Here is a 23,279-nt window from a genome sequence, read left to right as displayed (position 1 = left end):
TAAGGACATAAAACAAGCAACTAACGTTTACTCTAAAGTTAAAGAAAATCACACTCGCAACAATGGTGGATGAGCATGAACACAGCCCAGGGTGACACTTTAGGTACTGGGGACAAGTGAATACCACATTCCCTAGTTCTGTAGCTCATGCCCTACACGACCAGAAAGAGAAAGAACACACTTTTAAATGCTGGGGTCAGCGGTTGAACTGTGTTCCCTAAAAAGACACGCTGAAATCCTAACATGTTGAAGTCCGTGGCACCTTGAACTTTGCAGATGTCATCAAGTTGGGATGAGGTCATCCTGAACTAGGGTGGGCGTTAGAACCAATGGCTGGATTTAATCAGGACAGACATTGGGGGACCCTCCTGTACACACAGAGGAAAGAAGGCCACGTGACAATGGAGGCAGGGACTGGAGTGGCGCAGCCAAAAGCCAAAGATGCCCCGCCTGGGATTGCCGGCCACCCTCAGGAGCCAGAATGGGCGAGAGGTGACACTTCCCTAAGAGCCTTCAGAGGGCACACGGCCCTGCTGACACCTTAATTGTGGACTCGTGGCCTCCGGAGCTGCGAGAGCACACATTTTTGCTGTTTTAAGCCACCCAGTCTGGCAGCCCTGGAAAGTGAACACAGCTGGTGTGCAGTCACGTTATTCCCATGGCTGCGCAGTGCCACCCATCTCCCGCTCGGCCGTCTTCCCTGCGCCCGTGCACGTTTGCTGGTGCACAGAGAAGGTAAAGCTGTGAAGACTGATACCAGAAAACAAATGAGTTTTGTGAAATCAGAGAACTAGAGCCTGCCAGGCACTTTCTCTTCCCAGCCCCCGCTCCCCCCCACCCAGCTGCTTCCTCCTCCCACAGTGCTATGTTACAAGCTGGGGGGGGGGGGCTTGACACCCCTCTCTCTCTTTCTGAAGGGCTGATTACATACTTGAATGAAAATTAAAACAAAACCAAAACGTTCTGTTTCCTCTATTTAAACTCTCATTAGCCATGGGTGGGGGCGATGCTTTTCCTCCTTAGGAACAGGCCCCTAACCGCGGCATGTGCTGAGCTTGGGAGGAGGGCAAAGAGCAGACAACCTGCAGAATTCCAAGCCCTTTCTTCACAAAGAGATCTGTCTCTTCCATCCTGAAATGTAAGAAAAGCAATCTCCCAATTCTGGGAGTCAGAGGAAGGAAGGAAGGAAGGAAGGAAGGAAGGAAGGAAGGAAGGAAGGGAGGGAGGGAGGGAGGGAGGGAGGGAGGGAGGGAGGGAGGAATGAAGGAAGGAAGGAAGGAAGGAAGGAAGGAAGGAAGGAAGGAAGGAGCGAGCCTGTGGAGAGGAGGGACTTAGAAGCCTGAGCACGAGGCAGGGCTGAGACCAGGGGCAGGGCAGGCCATGGAGGAGCAGTGGGGTTCCAAGAGGTGAGAAGAGGAAATACAGAGCACCAGATGAAGGGAAACATGGTGGTCACAATGATGTGTCAGGCCCCCAGCTGGTCGGGGTGAAGGAACTGGAGGCCCCAGGGCTGGCATGGATTAGACAGCAGAAAGCACCTGAGGGTCTCCGCTCAGTAGCCTGCAAATACAAGCTGGTGAGATTCTCATCAATGGATGTGTGCATCTCCTTCTCACGACTGCTCACACCGCCCCAATCTTCGCAGCCCCCCGGGACTGCCAACACTGCTAGTACCCGAGCACAGCCCCTCACTGCCGGCTCAGGGGGCACACTTTATCCCACAGAACAGGAGTGGTGGAGGGCTCCCGAGAAATAGCTGTGTGTGCTCTTCCGCTCCTCTCTCCCTTCCACAGATACTTTCTGAGCACTTACTCTGCCAGACCTTGGGGATCGGAACTGACAAAGCCAAGAGCTCCCTGCTCACAAAGCTTCCAGTTGGGTAGGAGGTACATTTACACAGGGGTGGGAGTGCCCTGACTGAGAAGTAGAGGTTGTTATCTGAGGGACCGGTAACCTGGCCTGAAGGAGGCAAAGTGGGCTTCCTGGAAGAAGTGACACCAAAGTTAAGACCTAAGGGATAAGGGGCAAGGAGAAGATAAACTGGCGGAGGGACTGCCTAAGTCAATGCTGGGAGGAGAAAGAGCAGAAGGCCTCTTGAGGAACGCAGTGTGCAAGAAAACTCTGCTGACCTCCATGTGCCTGAACCACCAGGGTGAGTCACTCTGACCAACACTCACCACACACTCAAAGCTCAGGTGGGGAGGCTTGTTCTCTAGAATATACACTCTGAGTTGTTTACTTACGAAGCGTTAATTATGCACATCCCCAACCTGTTTACTCCAGTTGTGCTTGTTACTTGTATCTGTTCAACAAAAGCTACACAAACTGATCAAATGTGAAGGGGAAAAGGAGATAATGCTGTAAAAACACCAAGTGCTTTAAAACATATTCAAGCAAGGCAAGTCACTGAAAAAACTGGGGGGGGGGGGGGGGTTACTAGAAAGATTAGGAAAACACTGAATATCCAATTGGATTTTGCACTTAGATTCTTGGGTCACTTTATTTATTTATTTTTTCTTAATGTTTTTATTTATTTTTGAGACAGAGAGAGACAGAGCCTGAGCAGGGGAGGGGCAGAGAGGAAGGGAGACACAGAATCCGAAGCAGGCTCCGGGCTGAGCCATCAGCACAGAGCCCGATGCGGGGCTCGAACTCACAGACTGTGAGATCATGACCTGAGCCAAAGTCAGACGCTCAACCGACTGAGCCACCCAGGCGCCCCTCTTGGGTCACTTTAAAGAAGTCTAATCTGGGGGTGCCTGGCTGGTTTTGTCGGAAGAGTATGTGACTCCTGATCTTGGGGTCAGGAGTTCAAGCCCCACGTTGGGTGCAGAGATTGCTTAAAAACATAATAATCTTAAAAATAAATAAAATCTTTTAAATAATAAAATAAATCCAATCTGGACATGGCAGCAATAGGTGGGAATAACGATATGTGGCTTTGATGCCAGAGACAGAGTCTGATCCATGGGCCCAAAAGCAAAGAAAAACCTTTTTTTGGCATCAAAAAACCTGCTGAATGGGGCACCAGAGTGGCACAGTCAGTTAAGTATCTGACTCTTGATCTCAGCTCAGGTCACGATCTCACAGTTTTAGGAGTTCGAGCCCCACGATTGGGATTTTCTCTCCCCCTCTCTGCCCCTCCCCCCTCTTGCACTTTCTCTCAAAATAAAATAAACTTCAAAAAATAAAATGTCCTCAATAAAACAAACAAAACAAGAAACCTGCTGAACGGATGACCACCAATATGCTTTAAGTTAAAGCACAATATTTCAGCTCCATGTGTAATTTCTGTGGCTATTTCTTCCATGGATCACTAAACTCTTCTCATAACCATGCAACTACTGTAAATAATTCTGCATAGCTGGATGGTGGCTTGGCAGTAGAGGAGGAGCAGAAACAGGTTAAGGTTGCAGGCCAGCTCCTGAAAGGCTTCCCAAACTGGGGAGGCAGTGGGTCCCGAGGCACAAGAAGCCTGGGGGTGGTTAAGATGGTGACTGGTGACCGTGACGGTGACAGTGACCATGACCGAAACTGTGGCTAGGTGAGATCCCCACAACAGGACAGGCAGTGGAGCTCCTAACAGCCACGCGAGCAAGAAAGGGAGTGTGTCTGCAGGGGCTGCCGTAACAAGGGGCCACGTGCTGAATGGCTTACACACCAGAACCGGTGGTCTCTTGCTCCGGGAGGCCCAGAGTCCCAGTCCAAGGTGTCCACCAGGCCGTGCTCCCTCTGATGAAGGCACCAAAGAAGGGTCTGCTCCAGGCCTCTCTGCCAGCTTCTGGCAGTGCCTCAGCAGGCAGCAATATAACACACGGCATTCTCCTTGTGTGCAGGTCTGTCTCCAGATTTCCCCCTTTTAACAAGGGCACCAATATTAAGATTATGGGCCTACCTTGCTCTGGTACAATCTCAACTAATTACATCTGCAACAACTCTATTTCCAAATAAGATCACATTCTGAAGTACTGGGGTTGGGACTCGGCCTAAGAATTCACTAACAGGGGGATGGGAGGAAAACAAGCCGAGCGCGAGTTTAAGGAAGTCTCCCCTCGAGCCCTGGAGCCCTCTGCTACCTGCTCTCCTGCACTTCCAGCATAGCACTGGTAGCTGTGTCGCGGGCCCTGGCCGGAAGCCATCTGCATTATGGTTTTCTCCTCCAATTGCCGCATACCACTGGTGGGGACCATGATCTGGTCTCCCCCGGGGCCCCCAAGCCCTCTCACCAAGCGGAGAATTGAAGCAGAACCACCAAGAGAAGGTTCTGCCCAACTCCCAAACTCTTTCTCTGTGGCTCATTTTACTTCCTGTAAATCAAACCGGTTGAAAAGCAACAAGTGCTTGTACACTTTGAACACATCTGTGCGTGCGAAGCACTGACAGTTAATCCCTGCAAAGCTTGGTGCAGAGTCCCAGTATAACCTCCCTGTTTCTTAGACACAAATAACAGAAGCTAGCATGTGGTGCGCACCTCAAGGCACAAGCATCCCTGGCGGGTGGTCTACGTGCCCAGCTCCTCCCCCGCTCCTGCCACTCGCAGCACCAGGGAAGGTGCAAAGGAAAGCCACTGGGTCAGCACACCGGAGGGTGATCCTGGGGGCCATTTCGGGCCGAATCTAAGGGAGGCTTGGGGATTGCCGAAGGCTTCTTCAGTCTGTCTGCTCGTAGCCCCCAGGCCTGAGGTTGCGCTGTCGGCTGGTTACAGACAGATGAATACAAATAAGGATGCCTCTGCGCCAGCCAGTGCTACTGGGGAATGGCGGGTTCTGGTTTTGTAAGGAGCAACAAGAGTTCTTTGATGGGAAAAGCCTGTTTGGGAAGGGCAGATGTTGCACGGAGCCTCACAGAAGAGGCTCACCATCTACCAAGTCAGATGCATTCATTTGAGGGAGAAAAGGCAATGCCATTTTTCCACTTTCAAGAAGGCCAGTCCACAACTTAACTAGGGGTTTTATTTTTTTTGAGATGTGCCATTTCCTCCAACTCGTTTTTCAAACTAAACTAGGCTGACAGATTGGGACTGATGAGATCACAGGCAAGCTCTTAATTTAGTTATTACCCGTCCCCTGCCCTCCCTCCAAAATTTTCAGTATAAAAAGGAAAGGCTGCAACCTGACTTCAGTTACCATACTTTTACCAACTGACTTTGGAAAGCAGATAAAGGGCGCCGAAATCTTTTATATTTTTTCCTTCCTACTGAGTCCACACTTTAAAGATGCAATGGTCTAGCTCACTTCTTTGTCATTTTCAAACCCTTTTAAACCTCTTTGAAAATTCCTCCCAAAGGAGGAGACAGCCCAGTCAGTCACGGCAAAGAACATTTCTCTGCCTGTTCTGAGTGAAATGGTTCTCAAAGCAGACCCGGGAGGTGGGCACTTCCAGTGTACTTGGCAGCCAGACGTCTGAAAACCAGATAACTTCCAAACAGTGCCAAATAATGGCTATACGCCTGAGGGAGGGGGGTCACCCATCTGAAATGACGGCTCTTGTCTCCTATCATTCTCAAAGACAAATGTTTGTGGCTCGGGAACTGGAAGCACCAGGAGAAAAGGTCCTTTCCTAATAGGACCATGAGGGTCACTAAGACATTCCTGAAAGGTCACTAGGCCACCTGCTAGTCTTTGATCTTCAGGCTTAGAGGCTCCACTTTCCATTCCGATGGCCCAGTTCTACCTCACCAGCAATCAGCTCTCCACTCGTACTAGCTGGCCTTGTAATGTTGGTCATTTTCAAAGGTGTATCTTATCCCTGAGGACGAGGTTTGTCTTCACTTGTGTTTAACCTCTTGTCGCCAGCAGACAGTGGGGCTCGTGGCACAGATGCAGAGGAAATGGAAGGGTACCTGGCTTTTCTCTACTCAGCAGCAGATCCCGCTTGCCAACCACCCTCCTTCACAGGATTTTCGGGGGGCCTGTTCCAGACACTCTGGCATGGGATCACTGTGGATCACTGGTCACCTCTCTTTTGTGACAGAGGGGTTTGCTCATATATTTGTAACAACTTTCTAGAGACCTCAAGTCATTTTTAGAAGTTTGTTTATTTTGAGACAGAATGAGTAGGGGAAGAGCAGATAAAGAGGAAGAGAGAGAATCCCAAGCAGGCTTGATCCTGTGAGCCATGAGATCATGACCTGAGCTAAAATCAAGAGTTGGACACCCAACCAAGGCACCCAGGCACCACTCAAGTCATTTTTAAACTTCATTATCAGGGGCACCCGGGTGGCTCGGTTGGTTAAGCGTCTGACTTCGGCTCAGGTCATGATCTTGTGGTTTGAGCCCCACACAGGGCTCATTGCTGATAGCTTAGAGCCTGGAGCCTGCTTTGGGTTCTGTGTCTCCCTCTCTGCCCCTCCCCTGCTCATGCTATCAAAAATATATAAATCTTAAAAAACTTTAAAAAAACTTGTCTCTTTTAAAAGACAATACACAATATACACATCCCTTGATTTTCTGTAAGAATAAGGTTACCAAAAAGGTCCTGCAATGCTTGCCCTTGATGGTTGGTTAAGCTCCTGTTCAAATGCAAGTCAGACCACACTGGTCCTCTCTGCTCGGCACCCTCCATGGCTCTCATCTTGCTGACAATAAAAGCAGACATCATCACGATCTATCCTGCAGGACTTCTCAGGGTTCATCTCCTCCTCTCTCCCTCTCTCTACTCCACCGACACCAGCTTTCCTAAAGTTCCTCAGACACACTCGTCAGTGAATGTTCCAGCCTTAGTGACTCTGCAGTTGCCGTCCCACCCACCTTCCATGTCCTTCCCCACTGGCGGGGACGGCACAGGGTTGGCTCCCTCACCTCCTTCAGACCTCTGCTTAAAAGTCTCCTCATCAGTGAAGCCTTGGCCCACCACACGCCCTGTCTCCACACCCCCAACCCCTCAGCTACTTCAGCTTTCCTCAACAGCACATCTGTCCCATCTCTGACAGGACAGGTTTTCTTGGCTGCCTCCCCAGCTAGCCAGTAAGTCCTTAAAGCAGGATCTTTGTCTGCTTCATTTACAGATACATCCCATCACTTGAAACAGTCCCAGCACAGGGCAGGCCAGTACCTCTACGGGTATCACTCTGCATTCTGTGTAGTTAAGGAACTACTCTATCGGCACCTTCTGTCTGGATGCACATGTCTCCTTCCCCCAAAACGGCTGTTTATACATAAGGCAGTTCACTGAAACGAGATGGACAACCTGGCTGTTCCCATTCGATACACATAATCATCCATCCTTCCGTAAAGAAGGGGCTTAGGAAATCCTAGTCCGCTGCAGTGAGGCCATCCCAATACAAATCCAGTGTTCTAAAACAGGGCACTCAGGCTGATCGCAACATGGCAGATGGGACTGACCCAGGCTGGGTGCGAAAGCGATACATTTCCCTCCATTAGGACAAGTTAATTAGCTCACTCTGTAGTTCCAACACACTGCTAGGCTCTCTGGAAAACACGGTCTATCTAAATTCCACAAGATCTTTCACACAAACTCGTGAAAAGCCTTTATCCTGTACTGTAAATGATCATCTACCTCGACTGCGTTTATTATCCCTGCTGAGTTTAATCTCGGTGAGCTGGGCCTAGCATTTCCAGCGATTGTGGGACTGTGGTCCTCATCTGTAACACATTCTCCTTCTCTTCCTGCCTTTGGTCTTTCCGTTTGAGGCGTACTGGCCTTCCCTCTGCAGAGGAGGCAATACGCTCGAGGGAATACCATGTGCTATTCTTCTTCAACCTCCCTTCAGGCTGACTAGAGCCGGCTAACAACTTCCCGCTGCCTGCAGGTTCTCCAGCTTCACAATCACCTAGCAAACGCTGGCATGTGTGATAATGACGAACAGTCTAACATTTCTCCGAGATCAAGAAATGTCATGTCTATGGCAGTCTTCTCATTTACTACCCTAGTTATTCCATCAATACAGAGATGACGTTAACTTAGCATGACTTTTTCTCAGTGAAGTCATGCTGACTTCTGAAAACCATCTGCTTCCCAGTCCCTTCCAGAGCTTTGCTCGCAATCCGCTCTAGGCTTGCTTGCTAGCCTGCGATTATTAGAACTCACCCTCTGCTACCACCTTAGTCTCTTTTTGACTTTTTGAAGGCAACATCTGGCTGCCATTCGACTTAGAACTTCTTTTATTCTCCATGGCATTTTAAAGATCATCTGTGTTTCTGAATTCTTTCCATTTCCTGGGATCTAGTCCCAAAGACTAGAACTCACTTAAAATGTAAGGCTTCTCCATTTGCTTCTTTCACAATAAATGATATCTGTTTCCTGAGTGCCTCCAGTATGCTGAGAACACTGCTCCGAGAACACTGCTCTGTTTAGAGTCTGTACTTCACAGTTGTACTTGAAGCTAAAACAGCCAGTAGTGGACGTTTGCTCTGTCCTTGTACCATTAGCCCCAAGAAGTTTACCAACCCTCCCCTCCCTCTTTTGAATATGGTTTTAAAAGGACCATAGCTAGCTGGCATTTTCTTTTATTGGCACAAAATACATTATATTTGTATGTAATATACATTTGACCATTTTTCGGTGTACAATCTAGCATCATTAATTACATGCACAATACTGTGCCATCATCACCACTATTTCCAAAACCTTCCCATTGCCCCAAACAGCAACTCTGTGTCCCTTCACCCAGTCCCTGGTAACTGTTCATCTGCTACTGTCTATAAATTTACCTATTCTGGATATTCTGTATAAATGGAATCATACACTATTTACCTTTTGTGTCTTATTTTGGTCAGCATAATGTTTTCAGGGCTTATACATATCATAGCATGTATCAGCACTTCATTCCTTATTACGGCTGAATAATATTCCTTTGTATGAACATACCATATTTTGTTTATCTGCTTATCTGTTCATGGACACTGAGGTTGTTTCCACCTTTGGGCTGTTGTAAATGATGTTGCTATGCTATGACCATGGGCATACAGCTATGCGTTTGAGTTCCTCTTTTGAATTCTTTTAGGCATTAACCTGGTAGAAGAATTGCTGGGTCATAAGGTAATTTTATGTTTAACTTCTTGAGGAACTGCCAAACTGTCTTCCGTAGTGGCTTTTACATTCCCACCAGCTACGTGTGAGGATGCCAATTTTTCTTTCATCAGTCTTTCCTTCACTATGGACTTTAGGGCCCTTCATACTATTCTTATAAGTTTTCTTAAGCCATTCTTTTATTAGTCTTTAGTCTTTAGCTAATGGATTTTAAAAATTAGAATTCAACAGTTTTCTCAAATTTCACCATGACATGCTGTCTTATATTTGGATTTTGATCGCCCACCTTTCCCTTATTAGGAGAATGAGTTTTAAAATCCGATGCCTGGATGTGGATTCCACCCCCTACTTTCCAGCCATGCACTCCAGCTTCCTCCCTTGTTAACTGGGATGATGAGCGTTTTCGTTTCCTATGGCTGCAGTAACAAATTATCACAAAGTCAGTGGCTTAAAACAAAGGAGTTATTATGACTCTGGTGGTAACAACTCTGAAACGGGTCTCGTGGTGCCAACACAGAGGGGTTAGAGCCAGTTCCCACTGAAGGAAGGCTCAAAAAAGTACCTGTTTTCTTGCCTTTTCCAGGTTCTAGGGGCCGCCATATTCCTTGGCTTCTGGCCCCTTTCTCCATCTTCAAAGCCAGCCATGGCCAGTTAAGTCTTTCTCACATCACTCTGACACTGACTCTCCTGCCTCCCTCTACTGCCTTTAAGAACCCAGTGATTACTTTGGGCAAACCCAGATAATCCAAGATAATCCTGTTATTTTAAGGGCAGCTGGTCAGAGACCTCAGCCCCCCCGCCCCTTGCCATGTAACCAGCATATTTACAGGGTTACGATATGGACATCTCTGGCAGGCATCATTCTACTTAACGCAACAGCAATACCTTCCTCATAAGATTGTTTCAAGGATTATCTGTGTTTCTAAATTCTTTCCATTCCTCAAAATACATAGTTCTGAAGACTGAAAGTCCTTTGAAACCTCTGTCCACTCACTCCACAAACACCTCCTGAGTTGAGTTAATGAAATAAAGTACTTAGAGCCTGGTACCCAGTAAACACTCCATAAATGTTACCCATTATCACTTTATGATACTCATACTTTATAATCCCTTTGGACATGTGGTTGCAGCCACCAGAATCGACTTCGTAGTCTGAATTTTCTGAGACCTATCTTTCTAAAACCCAGCCAAGCACTGCTTCTTTTCACAAACATCAAGTCCGACACAACTTTCCCATCACCAACCTGTCTTTGTGTTAGAACAGAAGTGAAACCAGAGCACAGCAGCTCCCTTCACCACTTCCCCTAGCTGCCAGGAGCTGAAGCACCATGCAGGGCTGGTAAAGAACTCATGATGGCATGTGGTCCCAAAGGCAGAGCTGAAGCTTCCATCACTGGGTCTGTAACCTATGCCTAGGCTCCATCCCTTGCAGCCCCACCTTGCTTAAGGGTCTGCAACATGACCCCCAAACACCCTGAGCTTGGTGCTCTGTGCTTTATCCACACACAAAGCCTTCCAGCAGGTGCCCAAGGCCTGTCACACAGAATCCACTGATTCTGAAGAAGGTGAAGGTAGTTTTTCATTAAAGCAGATTCCATCCTCCATCAGAACCACATCTTCCATTGAAGGTGCTCACCTCTGCTTCACACATCAGTAGAGATTCCTCTAATGTCACAGAGAGAAGTGGGAGAACACGAGGCTGGCCGAGACCCCAAAGTTTGTTTCTAAGTGGTTACCTTTGATATTACTGATCATTTTATACCCACTTGGGCTGGATGCAAGTATGGTCTTTTATCATACTTGGTTCTCAGTTTTTCTGATTTTTTTCTCCTTCTCATCTTAAGTTGTGCTTCACACTCACAGGTTGGGCACTGAGTCTCACAACAGATGCTCTCCTCTCCCGGGGTCAGCCGCACTGGTCCTTGCTGAGCTTTGAGCCCAAACCCCCAATCGATACTGGTGCCTCAGTCTCACGGTCAGTGGGCTTGGGGACAGAGCAGCCTCAACACCGAGGTCTTCAGTTCCAGAGCAGCAAATGGACCCCAGATGCGGGTGCAGTCTTGACAGGCTGGTCTGTGCTAGTCAGTGGTCACAAGGTGACTTGGGAGCTGGCACAACCATGAGTGGGAACTGCTGCAGGACTGGGCCTGGGGACTCTGCAGGCCCCTTCTCAGTCTCTTTCCCCAGTTAAAGAGGAGTCAGGATACCAGTACTGAGGCCATTCCATTTTCTGTACAGCCCTCCAAGCTCTTTAATGAACACCTCCAGCCTTCTCTGTAAAGCCTCATTCCTCCCAACACAGGCAAGAAACCTGAGTTCGATCCTCACTGCAGGAATGCACCCTCTGGTGTGGTGTTGTGCATGCGCCTCAGTACGTGGAAGGTGGGAGATTCAGAGACCCCTGCTGATGCAGTAGTCCTCTCTTCCAAGAGCATGACCAGGATCCCTCCTCTCCACCACTGCTGGACCAGAGCTCATCCACATGTCCCTCTGCCAGGACGATCTCATGCCTGCTGCCCAAGGGTTGGGGGGGGGGGGCGCAACTCTCCTTTCCTTTCTCAAAAGGCTGGTCACATCCTCCTATTCATCAGCTCTTGACCACAATTTCCTTCTGTCACCTCAGAAACCGTATTATCTTCTTAGTGTCCTCTCCAGTTCTTTCTTTCATCCATCTAAGGTCGATACACCCTTGCTAAAAACACAGAGGAAGGAGGGAGAGCACTTGCAGCCCTTTCATCTTCCTCTGGCACAGGAAAAGCAGCTCTTACCTGGGCAGATACAACCGGCCGTGGCACAGACCACGGCCTGTGGCCCCACAACAGCTCTCAGCTTGCTTTCCTGCCATCAATTCCAGTTCTCAGATCTTCAGATAAGCTAATAATCCTTCCTGGCTCCCTCTGAAAATTCCCCAGCAAAACTGCTAGCAACTGAATGCTTTCTGGACTGTTTATGTTGTTCCTGGGTCAAGGGTGTGCCGGGAAGGCCGGCTCTGTCATGTGCGCTGGCAGTCCCATCGGCCCACACATTTTATTAACTACGTCCTGTCACTACCCCACCAGGCCAGGTGGTCGGCTGCCTCTGTGACCTCGACAGCATCCCCACCTTGAGAGATGGGGAAGGCTATCCTATCCATTTGGCACACTCCTTTGGCTTGGTCTTGACTGGATTTAGGAATTAAAGGCTGTTTATTTTATGGTTAAAGAGATTATGAAAAGAACACAAATGTAAATAAACAATGAGCAATTATACTAAAAATGGCATGAGTGAGGTTTAAGTTAAGAGCCTCAAAGGAAGAATAAAACGCTATGGTCAAAGGAATAAAGCCCAGTAAGCGTGAGGGTGAGATGCAGTGAGAGAAATTCAGAGCAATCTCTGCAACAGAGGACAGCCGGGTATATTTTCACTAAAAGCTCTATTTAAAATAGGAATATACACTAACTACGTAAACATTATTTGATGAAAGAGCGCAGTTCTGCTATTCTGAAATCAATGAAGAGCTGTAAAATTATGTTCCCTATTTAAGTCGGTTTAAAAAATCAGATATTAACTTCAAGAAAACAAGTCTTTAAAAACTGTAATCATCAGTGTTATTTTGGGGGTTATACAGTGTTTTTTATACCAAATAACAGGCAAGTATGCTGGGCCTTAGTCATTCCACGAGTCTAACTACAGACTTGTTTACCAATTTGCACTTGGTATGGATTAGAGATTAGCGGGGCCCATACAGTTTTCTGTATATCAGGAGGCAATAACACAAAATGGTCTTTGTGGCAGGACCTCTGCTGAGGCGATATCTCTAACTTTCCCATTCAAGAGAAACCACTCTCCAGGTCATGGGTCAGTGGGAGGGAGACATTCCTAAAAGGTACAGGGCATGAGGGACCCTGAGAGTTATGGGGCTCTGTCCCCATGCTGTTGTCAGGCTCCCATGAACGGACGTGGCTATTCATTCATAAGCATGCCAGCAACAAGGATTCTGCTCTATTTGTTGCGGGAGTTTTAATACCAAGGTTATATGAATTTCAATTATGGTAATTTTCATTTAATAGTACTTTCCAAAAGAGCAATGGAAGAGCTGGAGAAACATGTGCTCCAGATGTCAGCAGGGCCAGGCATTCGAATCAGCGCCCAAAAAGAATCTGCTGGCAAAGTTGTCATTCTGCTTTCCTAAAGACAGTCAGCAAAGTTAGCACCAAAACCAAGTTCAGGCACAGATCTGATGGGATATTTACTGACCAGAGCATGTAGCCCTCATGGAAAAAAAAAAAAAAAAAAAAAAAAAAAAAAAAAAAAAAAAAAAAAAAAGAAAGAAAACAAAGCCCAACAAAGCAGAAAAAGAAAAAAAAGCAACTTTTTCCTCTTCAGTTTTCTATAAAAATAGATTTGAGTGCTATTTAATATTCCATTTGCGGTTAACCTAAAACTCTCACCAAGCTTTTGGGCGCTATCAAGCAGCATTAATTTTTATAGACTTCTGGTGGGAGGGGGTTAGAAAGAGTCTGGGAAGGTTCCATGAAGTCCTTTTCATCTTAACAGTGTGGGTTTCTCTTTGCGGAGCTCTGGCCATTTAAATGGCCCCCTCCTCCCATCCACACCAGACCCTCCCTCCCCTCCCACAACAGGGAGGCTGGTGGGGCAGCTTCTGTCACAGTGGTACCTGCCATTCCTGGTATCGTGCTGCCGCATGTTCTTGATAAAATGAATCTTCTTAAAGTTCTTTGGTCTGGGCGAACCTGAGAGAGTTCGACATCTGAAAAATAAAGTCATTTCAAAAACCCGGTCAGTTGCCTGCAGGACAGCTGAGACATCTCCACACAAAGACAGGAAGGAAGACCAGACAAATGGTTTGAATCATCCCTGAGGATAATGAGGACAATACGGCTGGAAGCAAGGAAGCTTTAAAAAAAAAAAAAAACAAAAAAAACAAAAAACGAAAGACAACTTCCTTGATAATCCTGATGATAATTTATATGGGTCTCTGGAAAGCCAGCTAATGAAAACTATTGTCCTCAGTTACAATAACATAACCTACACGGATTCCAGAGTCATTATTCTTTCTTGTCATCTTAAAAAGAATTCTCCTGTATCAACAACAGTAATGGGAACTGAAAATGGTAAATTTAAAGAATTTAGAGGGGGAAGAAAAACATTGGAAAATTCAGTTTAAAAACAACACCAAATCATTTTTCTTTTGTAGCAGGACTCTGCCCTGAGCCACCTGGACAGCTGCTTCAATGCTTAACTTGACTATGCCTGGAAGCAGAGGCCCAGCTAGTGGCCATTTCCTTTCTTTCTTTCTATTTTCAAGATAAATTGTAAATGAATATTTGTTGAACAAAATGACTTGAATTCCAATTACCTTTTTCCTGGAATATACGGCATTTGCTTGCACTACAGGACTAACAGAACTGACCCACAGGCTAAAAAGAGCTTATTTGTCTATTTTTCAAAGTTCACCTGGCAACTGCAAGAAGCAAAACAGCAATAAAAAAAAAAAAAAAAAAATCAACAAACAGGAGTTTGAAGTTTGGTCTTGTCTTGAGAAAGGGAGCTGTGATATTTCTATTTGGGTTTTTGCTACCAAAATTTTTGTCTTACTCAAGCCTTTCTGACCATGGGTCCCAAGGGCTGGCTCCTGCCATGGGGCCTGGGTACCTGGGACCTTATGCTTCAAGAATGAGTTTTGGAGTAGCAGTGCCTGGCTTCCCAAAGCCACACTGAGGTCTGGGCTGGGGCCACCAGCTAAGTTTAGTCAGTTCTGAACTTTGAGGCTTCAGGTAAGACTAACAAGACAACCCAACAAGGATGTACAGTTGAGCACAGGTGGGATGTGGGGACGGGCTAGGGTACAGGACTGGGGAGCAGGCAAGCTAGTAGACCTGCATACCCACTCTAAGGGCCCAGCTCAAGGAAACTGGGTGTTGTCCCCCGTCCAGACCTCAGGTGTACATCCCTCCAAGCCCCCTTAGCCAGCCTCTAGTAAGGGCCAGTCTTCCTAGAAGCCATTCCCTGAGAGTGCTGAGAATGATTTTTTTTTTTTTTCCATTTAATTTGAAGGAAAAAAAAAATCATACTGAAGTGAATGCAGTACAGGCTAAAGCAGAGACATCAGATCAGATATCTGGTAGCTTTGACGAAGGAAAGCCTCCCTTCAAGTCATGTCCACTACATCAAGGCAGGGTCCGTGGACCATGCTCAGAGCCTGTGTGGCCCTGCAAGACACTTCAGAAACCAGTCTTCCCTTCCTTCAGCCCCAAACTCACTACCAATTCCGACACCCTGACCTATCACTAGTAATATTTCAGATCCTTCCTGGCGTTGTTGTGAGGATGAAATGTTAATAATACATAGGAGAGAGTCATAAACTGTCAAGTGACACATTCAAATACAAGCATTGGCACATTCAAATACAAGCATTCACATTCATACGAGTGTATACACATGTAAATATTCATACACAAATTTCAGTGCTGTGATTAACCAACCATTAGCTACAAAGGATGCATATTTTGTTATTATTTGCTTCCTATATTCTTAAAATTGCAGCTGTGACTAAGGGTCCTGAATTCTTGGTTTAAGACAGATTCTTTTAAAGACCTGTATTTAGTAGATGCTTCCTGTGGCCTTCAGGCAGGGTTTGAATAGACGGCACCCATCAACCCCTTCCTAATCCAGGGTTCCAAAGTTAGATTTAGTCTTACTGATGTTCAAGGGCATGGAACCTCACTCTGCCTTCTTTGGGCGGCTTCCCGGAAGCAGACCCAGGACCCTAAACTGCCTCAGTTCTATCTCCAAAATGACTCTTTGAGGCTGCAGCCCACCCAAGGTCCCCAAATGTCTCTCACACACACTGCAGAAGATTCTAGAGACATAGCCACTGGAGAGAGGAGAATCTCTGAAAGCAGAAGGTTATGCTTCCTTTGGTTTCTGGATAGGACCTAAGTATCCAGGAGTGTCCTCACACCCTTACCCTGCTTCCTTCCAAAAAGGAGAGCCTCCTGAGCCACCCAGACGGAGGGCAGTGAGCCAAGAGCTAGACTGTGGTGGTAGTGGATAGGTACTCCTGCCCCCAGCAGCAGGAAGCTGGTACCCAGCCCAGCCCAGAAGACAGAAGACCTGAGCTTCTCTCTGCCTCCCATGCCTGCAAAAAGAAGAGCTGTTTGTTACCCTTCAGGTTGGAACACAAACTACACCCCCCCCCCCCAATCTTCTGCTAGAACTGGAAGGCGGCAAAAGGGCCACAGGTGGTTTTGCCACTCACAGGGAAGGGAGGGGGCGTCAGTTAACACTTTATGGTGCAGTAGCCAACTGAGACAGGCTGGAAAATAGGAGCAGGTGGAGACAGCTGCCAAATTGGCCACCACTGAACTGAGGTTTTTCTGGGCACCTTGTAGCAATGTCCCAAGTCCTTAATACTAGGATACCAGGTAACCACCAGGCAGGCGGAAAACTCCTCAGTCTAAATACTCTGTGAATGCTTAATTCATTCTAGGTAGGTGCAGGACCCTAACTTACTAGCAAACTGTGATGTGCCAGAGACAAGCAAGCCTTTGAAAAAGATAACATATCAGCACATGATTATAAGGGAATATGCTATTAATCCAGCCTCTCCTTCAGCAAGTTGTTTGTTGTCATGCGTTTTTTTTTTAAAGCATTCAACTCAACCACCAGAGAATCTAAGAAATACTTTAAAAGAGAACTGTGGCATTAGCAACAATTGCCAAGGAAACTGGAAGACTAAGCACTTAGCTTGTGGCAGGTTAAGCAAAGAACGAATTAATTTCAGTACCCATTTAAAAACATACATTTTAAGTGATGCAAAATTAAATTAGGATAGAATTAAATTGAAAACTAATTTAATGAAAGATTAGCTCTTTCTTGTTAGCACTGATTACAGGATACACTTAATTATGCAAAAGGTTTTTAATAGATGCCTTGCAGCCATTTGTTCAATGTGCTGAGTTTAAAAGCAAGTTGGGCTAATAGCCTTCCACCCCCACAGTTCCCAAAACAGTTCAGTGTCATTACTGGTACATTCATTTCACAAAATTGTGAGCTGGAGAGGACCTTAGAGATCAGTTTCCCCTCCCATTTTACAGATGGGAAAACTGAGGCCCCAGAGAAGCTAAATAAAATGTCCAAGGCCATAACCAGCTAGTAGAAGGATCAGACCAAGAATTCAGGCCCCCTGACTCCCAAACTAACATCCCTTCTATACCATGTCAATTTTACTTCCTAGGAATAAGTACATTTCTAAGGTAGTTATTATTTTTAATTCTAGTATAATTAACAGTGTTACATTAGTTTCAGGTGTACAATATACTGATTCAACAATTCCATACATCACCCAGTGTTCATCATTTCTAAGTAAATATTAGAACTTTTTTTAAGCTCAGAAAAGTCTAATAGGGAAAATAAAGCCTTCTCAAACTGCCCAAATTCCTTTGGTTTCAGACTTGTTTTTTAAATTTTATATTTACATGAGACCTTTTGGAATTTAAGTATAGTATTCTATAAGTAAGCACTGGATAAAGTTATAGTTAAGGCAGATAAGCCCTTTTCAGTATGCTCGAACATGGTATGGTAGGGCTGAGGGGTAGAGGGCAGAGGATCAGCCTGAGAGATTCTGAGAGGAGGGTACAGAGGTGACCAAGCGGCATGTGACCAGAAACGTGACACGTGACCAGAAACACAGCATGTAGTTCCTCCTCGCCCTCCCCCACCCCTGCTGTAACCACCTGGAATCCCCAAGGATGCAGTAACATTTTTTTTTACCTGGTTTTCCTTGACTCACAGCTATCACACTGCTTTAACCGAGACTTCTCACAGACTCTAGAAATACCAGGAGCTTTTTAGTGTTATTCATTGATTTCCCGTTTGTGGCAGGAGTGACCTTACCTGCCCAAATGCCAAAGCCTCTCAGTGCCACCTGAGAACCTCTCTCCTCCACTCTCGAGGATTACTCTGGACCAGAGCCAGCTCCTTAAGTGGACTTTTCATGCAGCTTTTTGTACGGCTACTTCAGGAAAGAGCTTCTCTCAACATTTAATAGTAAGGGATAGAAGAACACTTGCACCCAAGCCACATTAATCCCACAACCACACGCTCACCCTACGATGATCCCAAAGGTTACGTACGTTTTCAGAAAGACTCAAAAGTGGCCCGGACTTTCTCTTTGGGATGACATCACCGGCGAGACTCACAGTCACCCAATACTTTCGACCAGATCCCCCCACCTGTCTATGCTCCACATTCCATCCAGGAGGTCTGTGGACAGGACTAACCCGGCAGTGAAACCTCCGGCGGGAAAGGGAACGGCTCCAGGGTAAGACCTATGCCGGCACCCTCCCTCCCAAATGCCCGCACTCCCCAGCCGTAGCCAGGGCCTAAAGCGCAAGGTATGCAGACATGGATTCCGGAAGCTGGTGCGCGCCAATGGGAACGCACGTTCTCCCACGGGCCTCCCTCTGCGCCATCAGCCACGCATGCCCCCTGAAACCTTGGCGCATGCCCTGTGAAGCCACCGTGTTCTAGGCTGCCTCACCTCCTTCGGGAGCAGGCCAACCTAGCTCCCCTGCCGCAAAGCCTAAAGGAGAAGTCCTGTGTGAATACCGTCTCCTTCACTGACGGAGGGCCAGGGGGACCAAGGCACAGAAGGGGGTTGGTGGTAAGGTGCAGGATTAGAGGAAGGAAAGCTGCCAGAGGCCTGGCACAGCTCAGCAACTGCCGTCACCCAAACACAGATGCTTCGCAAGCACCTTTCTAATCCCAATGGAAAAATCACTTTCAGCCCCAAAGAAGCCCCCAGGGCGATCCTAATTGAGTTTCCCCAGCAACTACTGATGGCACTTGCTAATGAAGTCCAGGACTTGATTACTGTGTCACTGAACCTAAGAAAGCTGAGACAATAATGGGCTCGTCTTCATCAAGCAGCAGCTTTCAAATTGAAAAGCAAACAGCACCCAAATCCACATGCAAACTGCGCTTTTCCAATACATAACTGAGATTTAATAGTGCCCTAATGGTCCTCAGGGTTGGGATTTCCAAACTATGAGTCTGGAGATGAGGCCATTATTTTAAAAGTTTAATTCTGTAGATTAAGGACAAAAAAAAAAAAAAAAAAAAAAATCAAACTTTGCTGTATTGTAATGCAGGCCATTTACATGCAACAGTAAAAACTTACCTCCGTAGAGGGGCATTCTCCTCAATATCTTCCAGGGTTTCCAAGGATGATCTCTGGGAAATGAGGCGACGTCTGCAGAGAGAGGGAAAAACCTAGGAGTTAAAACCGCATTGCAAAATGGATCACACATTTCTGTAAATCTGAAACTGTTCTAAAAAATAAAAAAAAAGACTTGACACGAACTATCTTAAAGAGGCTGCCATGTTCCCAGCCTGCACCCTGAATGCCAAGCCCATCTTGCCTTGCTGAGTCCTGAGCATTCTCCCTGGTTAACAGGGCCGCTTTGTGATGATCAGGGAAGGTGATCCTTTTATGCTAGGATTCCCTCAAAAAAGACAAGGTGCCTCTTATAGTATATAACTTGGATACTGTGTGCAGTTTTTCTAAAGCATTAGATAATACTGTTAAGTATTCAAATATCGGTGGTCTGAACCAGGTTAACTGATAAATACTAAATTTTAAAGTCATATTAAATAAAATCTGAAAATCATTAGGATGTGATAAAAAAAAAAAAAGTTGTGATCTCTGGAAGACATTACTCCTTTAGGAGAGTTTCTCACACACCAGTAAGAACAGATATCAGGGCACGATTAGGCGAGATATGGACTCTTCCGGGCTGCTAAAGAATTGCAAACCATCTGCTAAAACCTCCTTAATCTAGTTTCTTTTCCCAGATTAAAATAAGAACAGGTCCTAGTTAACAGAATATCTGGTATAGGTACCAGGGTTGCATGGTGGCTGGTAACTTTACAATCAATCCATTTGAACAAAGACCATCATTTCATAATAAATGGTTTGGCTGAGGAGGGTGGATAGAAAAAATCCGATTGGGTCTTTACTTTGAAAAAAAGGGACTAAAATGAGAAGGATAAGCCTATTTTATAATACATTTGATAAAATTAGGTTCAGAACATGCAGTTATAACCATGTTCTAATTTGTCCTAAAGAACAAAAAATGAAACATGTTTTAACTTCTGTCTTGTGTGTACTTTTTCTGAACAACTACCTTTCGCTTTATGTTTTACTTTTAATAAGATAATCAGAAAGGTCATTTTTGCCAACTATTCAAGGGCTTCATCAATTTTTGAAGAACCTTTCTTAATCTTTTGGTATCAAATCCTTTCTAAAGCAGTCATCTAGAACAGTCTTTGCTCTTCAACAGTAAGCGGGCATTCTCTCAGACCTTCATTTGTCTGTGTGGGAGCACCAAGAGTTCTATAACGCTACCTTCAGTGTCTTCCTGACACACTGGACCTTTTGCAAGATCTGCAGTGTCACTCTGCAATTAATTGACTTACAGTAAATTTCCATTTCCATCGTATTCCCAGATTTCTAACAGTCAGCCCAGACCTGAGGCAATGGTTGTGAGGAGGCAATGGTCTTACCCGAGAGGGTCCACAGGTGCTGAGGGGGACGGGAACAGATTTTATAGTTTATAAGTGGCCAATACATTAGTAAGGGGAACTGTTGTGCGCAGCCCCATAACTGCAGGGACTCAGCTATCCCAGGGCCCCTGTGACCTTGCAGCTGTGGTTTTGACATATCTGGACCCTCAGTTGAAGCACAGCCCTTCTGGGTACTAAATCTGCTTGGTACAGAGTCCCAGGCTGGTATAGGGCAGATGCCCAGTCAGTCATACCCCCCCACATCACAGCTCTCGGGGATCGGGCCCCCCACATTCCCCATCCAGAGGCAGGTGGACTTCCGCAAGGACCATGCACTCTGAGTCAGACAAACTCAGATTTCAGTCCTGGGGTTCAGGGGCTTTGGATATTTAGAAAAGTCCTTAATCTTTGAGCCTCAGTTTCCTCATCTATGAGATAGGAAAAGGAGAATAACTAAGAAACAGAGAGTCCCTGGCACAGGACAAAAAATGATCAGTAGCTACGTTGTTTTTTTTTTTTTTGAGAAAGAGACAGTGCGAGTGGGGGAGAAGCAGAGAGACAGGGAGACACAGAAACCGAAACAGGCTCCAGACTCCGAGCTGACAGCACAGAGCCCGACACGGGGCTTGAACTTGTGAACCCTGAGATCATGACCTGAGCCAAAGTTGGACACTCAACCAAAAGAACCACCCAGGCACCCCACTACTGGGTTTTTCATGACACGCCAGTTCTCCCCACTGAGGCTGCACTCTGACCTGGCACCTCCCCCACCATTCCCTCACCCCAGCCCAACTGTCTAGGATTAGGCTGGCTGTCCTAGCTCTGGGCCCTCCTCCAACCCCAGTCAGTAGCCGGGGCACTCAAAATGCCTTGTGCCTGAGCCCACGCGCAGCACATGCTCCTTCAACACCTACCTATACCCTCTAAGCATAACTACATGGCACCTTTGCTGATGCATTGGTCATCTATAAATCAGCACCCCCAACCTTCTCACTTAACACCAGTATTCTCCTCCACAGCTAGAAGGGAGTCACTGAAATGTTTAGTCTGTTGATCTCTGGATAATGTTATGACTTTTTAAATCAAAAGTCAAATATTAACGTAAGTATGCACACCTAAATTGTCATTAGACCTAATTTACATCCACAGGCAGAAATAAAGTATAGGTTTCAGATTCTGGAAATCTCAACAAATTCTGTTACACTCTGAGCCTTCTTTTGTGGAACAGCATTTTCAGACGGCCAGTAAATAGACATTTTCATGTTCTGCACAATTTACAACCAGGGTGGGTGACAGAGCAACCTCAAAGCCTCCTCCCCTCCTATAATTATCCTAACAGAGGTCCACTGAAAAGTTCTGGGGTTGGCTCCTTGGGGAGCAAAGATACAACCCAAGGCCCCAGCAAAGGCCAGGCTTGTGCATTTTCTCAACACACCCTGTGCTGACCCACACAAACTATGAGCCTGACCTGTGGGGAACACAGAGGGGACCCAGGCTGGACTCCTGTCCTCAAGGAGCTCATATTCAAGGGGGAATCCATGGAACAACCTCCAAGGAATTTCATTAATAACCCCTCAATCTCCTCCAGCATTTGGGGCTGCCTCCCATGCTCTCCAAGAACGGCATGGCCAGCACTCCAGCTGCAAATGCCAAGTGAATCCCATGGTGAACACACGAGGCCCTTGTGGGCAACTGGGACCCCACAGGCTCTCGTCCAACATTGAGACCAGGGTGTTCACCCTGGAAAGATAGGTCCGTTCACAAAAGCACACAATCTGATAATTTCCCTATCAAAAAGCTGCCTGCAGCTCTTCCTATACCAGAAAAGAAAGGTGCTTATTTGAAAAATAACCAAATTCAAATATATCTTTCCATACATTTATGAGGATTTTTGAAAAGTAATCTGTATGCCCAACATGGAGCTTGAATTCACAATCCCAAGATCAAGAGTCGCATGCTCTACTGACTGAGCCAGCCATGTGCCCAGGATTTGTTTTTTAAAAGTCAATACATTTGATATTCTCTTCATGAGCTGAACAGGTATAGTTTCTTTCTCTCTCTCTCTCTCTCTCACACTCTCACACACACACACACACACACACACACACACACACACACACACACACAGGAATTTAAGGTCTGGATTCCTTAAAGGGGAAAAAAAAAATCCCCAAACCCAGATACGTACTTGTTCCTCTAAATTCAGTGGATGTGACTCCCTTCTTCATGAATGGGACCAAACAATCTGCACTTGACCCTTGAACACCACAGGACTGACTGTGCAGGTCCACTTACATGTGAAGTTTCTTTGATAAACACCAAACGGTACTGTAAGTGTATTTTCTCTTCCTTATGGTTGTAACATTTTCTTGTCTCTAGCTTCCTTTATTATAATACAGTATATAATGCATATAGCATTCAAAATATGTGTTAGTCGGCTATTTGTTATCAGTAAGGCTTCAGTCACCAATAGGCTATTAGTGGTTTGGGGGGAGTAAAAAATAACATAACAAATCTTCCACTGCGCACAGGGGCGGGGGAAGGGGGGGCAGTGCCCCTAAACCCCCATGTTGTTTAGGGTCAACTGTTTGTTTGTTTGTTTTTTGAGAGAGAGAACAGATAAGGACAAGGGCAGAAGGCCAGGGGAGGCAGCAGAAGGAGAGGGGGGCAGAGAAAGAGAGAGAGAAAGAGAGAGCAAGAAAGAGAGAGAGAGAGAGAGA

The 23,279-nt window shown here is 46.2% G+C and overlaps 1 protein-coding gene across 3 annotated transcripts in view; it reads right to left on the bottom strand.

Annotated features, from left to right (window-relative positions):
* The window catches only part of CABLES1 (Cdk5 and Abl enzyme substrate 1), a 114,056-nt gene that overhangs the window by 46,594 nt on the left and 44,183 nt on the right, over positions 1–23,279 (bottom strand). For 2 of the 3 annotated variants that reach the window (XM_045459490.1, XM_045459489.1), the window contains exons 2-3: positions 19,175–19,246; positions 13,649–13,741 (exon numbers count right to left, since the gene is read on the bottom strand). In XM_045459490.1, the coding sequence (XP_045315446.1) occupies positions 13,649–13,741; positions 19,175–19,246 (165 nt within the window). Of the gene's footprint in view, positions 1–13,648; positions 13,742–18,128; positions 18,344–19,174; positions 19,247–23,279 lie in introns of those variants that run through there. The other variant, XM_045459491.1, reaches the window with a different exon arrangement.

This window comes from Leopardus geoffroyi, chromosome D3, assembly GCF_018350155.1.
Source record: "Leopardus geoffroyi isolate Oge1 chromosome D3, O.geoffroyi_Oge1_pat1.0, whole genome shotgun sequence".
NCBI lineage: Eukaryota > Metazoa > Chordata > Mammalia > Carnivora > Felidae > Leopardus > Leopardus geoffroyi.
The sequence above is the reverse complement of the archived record's forward strand: the minus strand, read 5'-3'. Positions and strand labels throughout refer to the sequence as shown.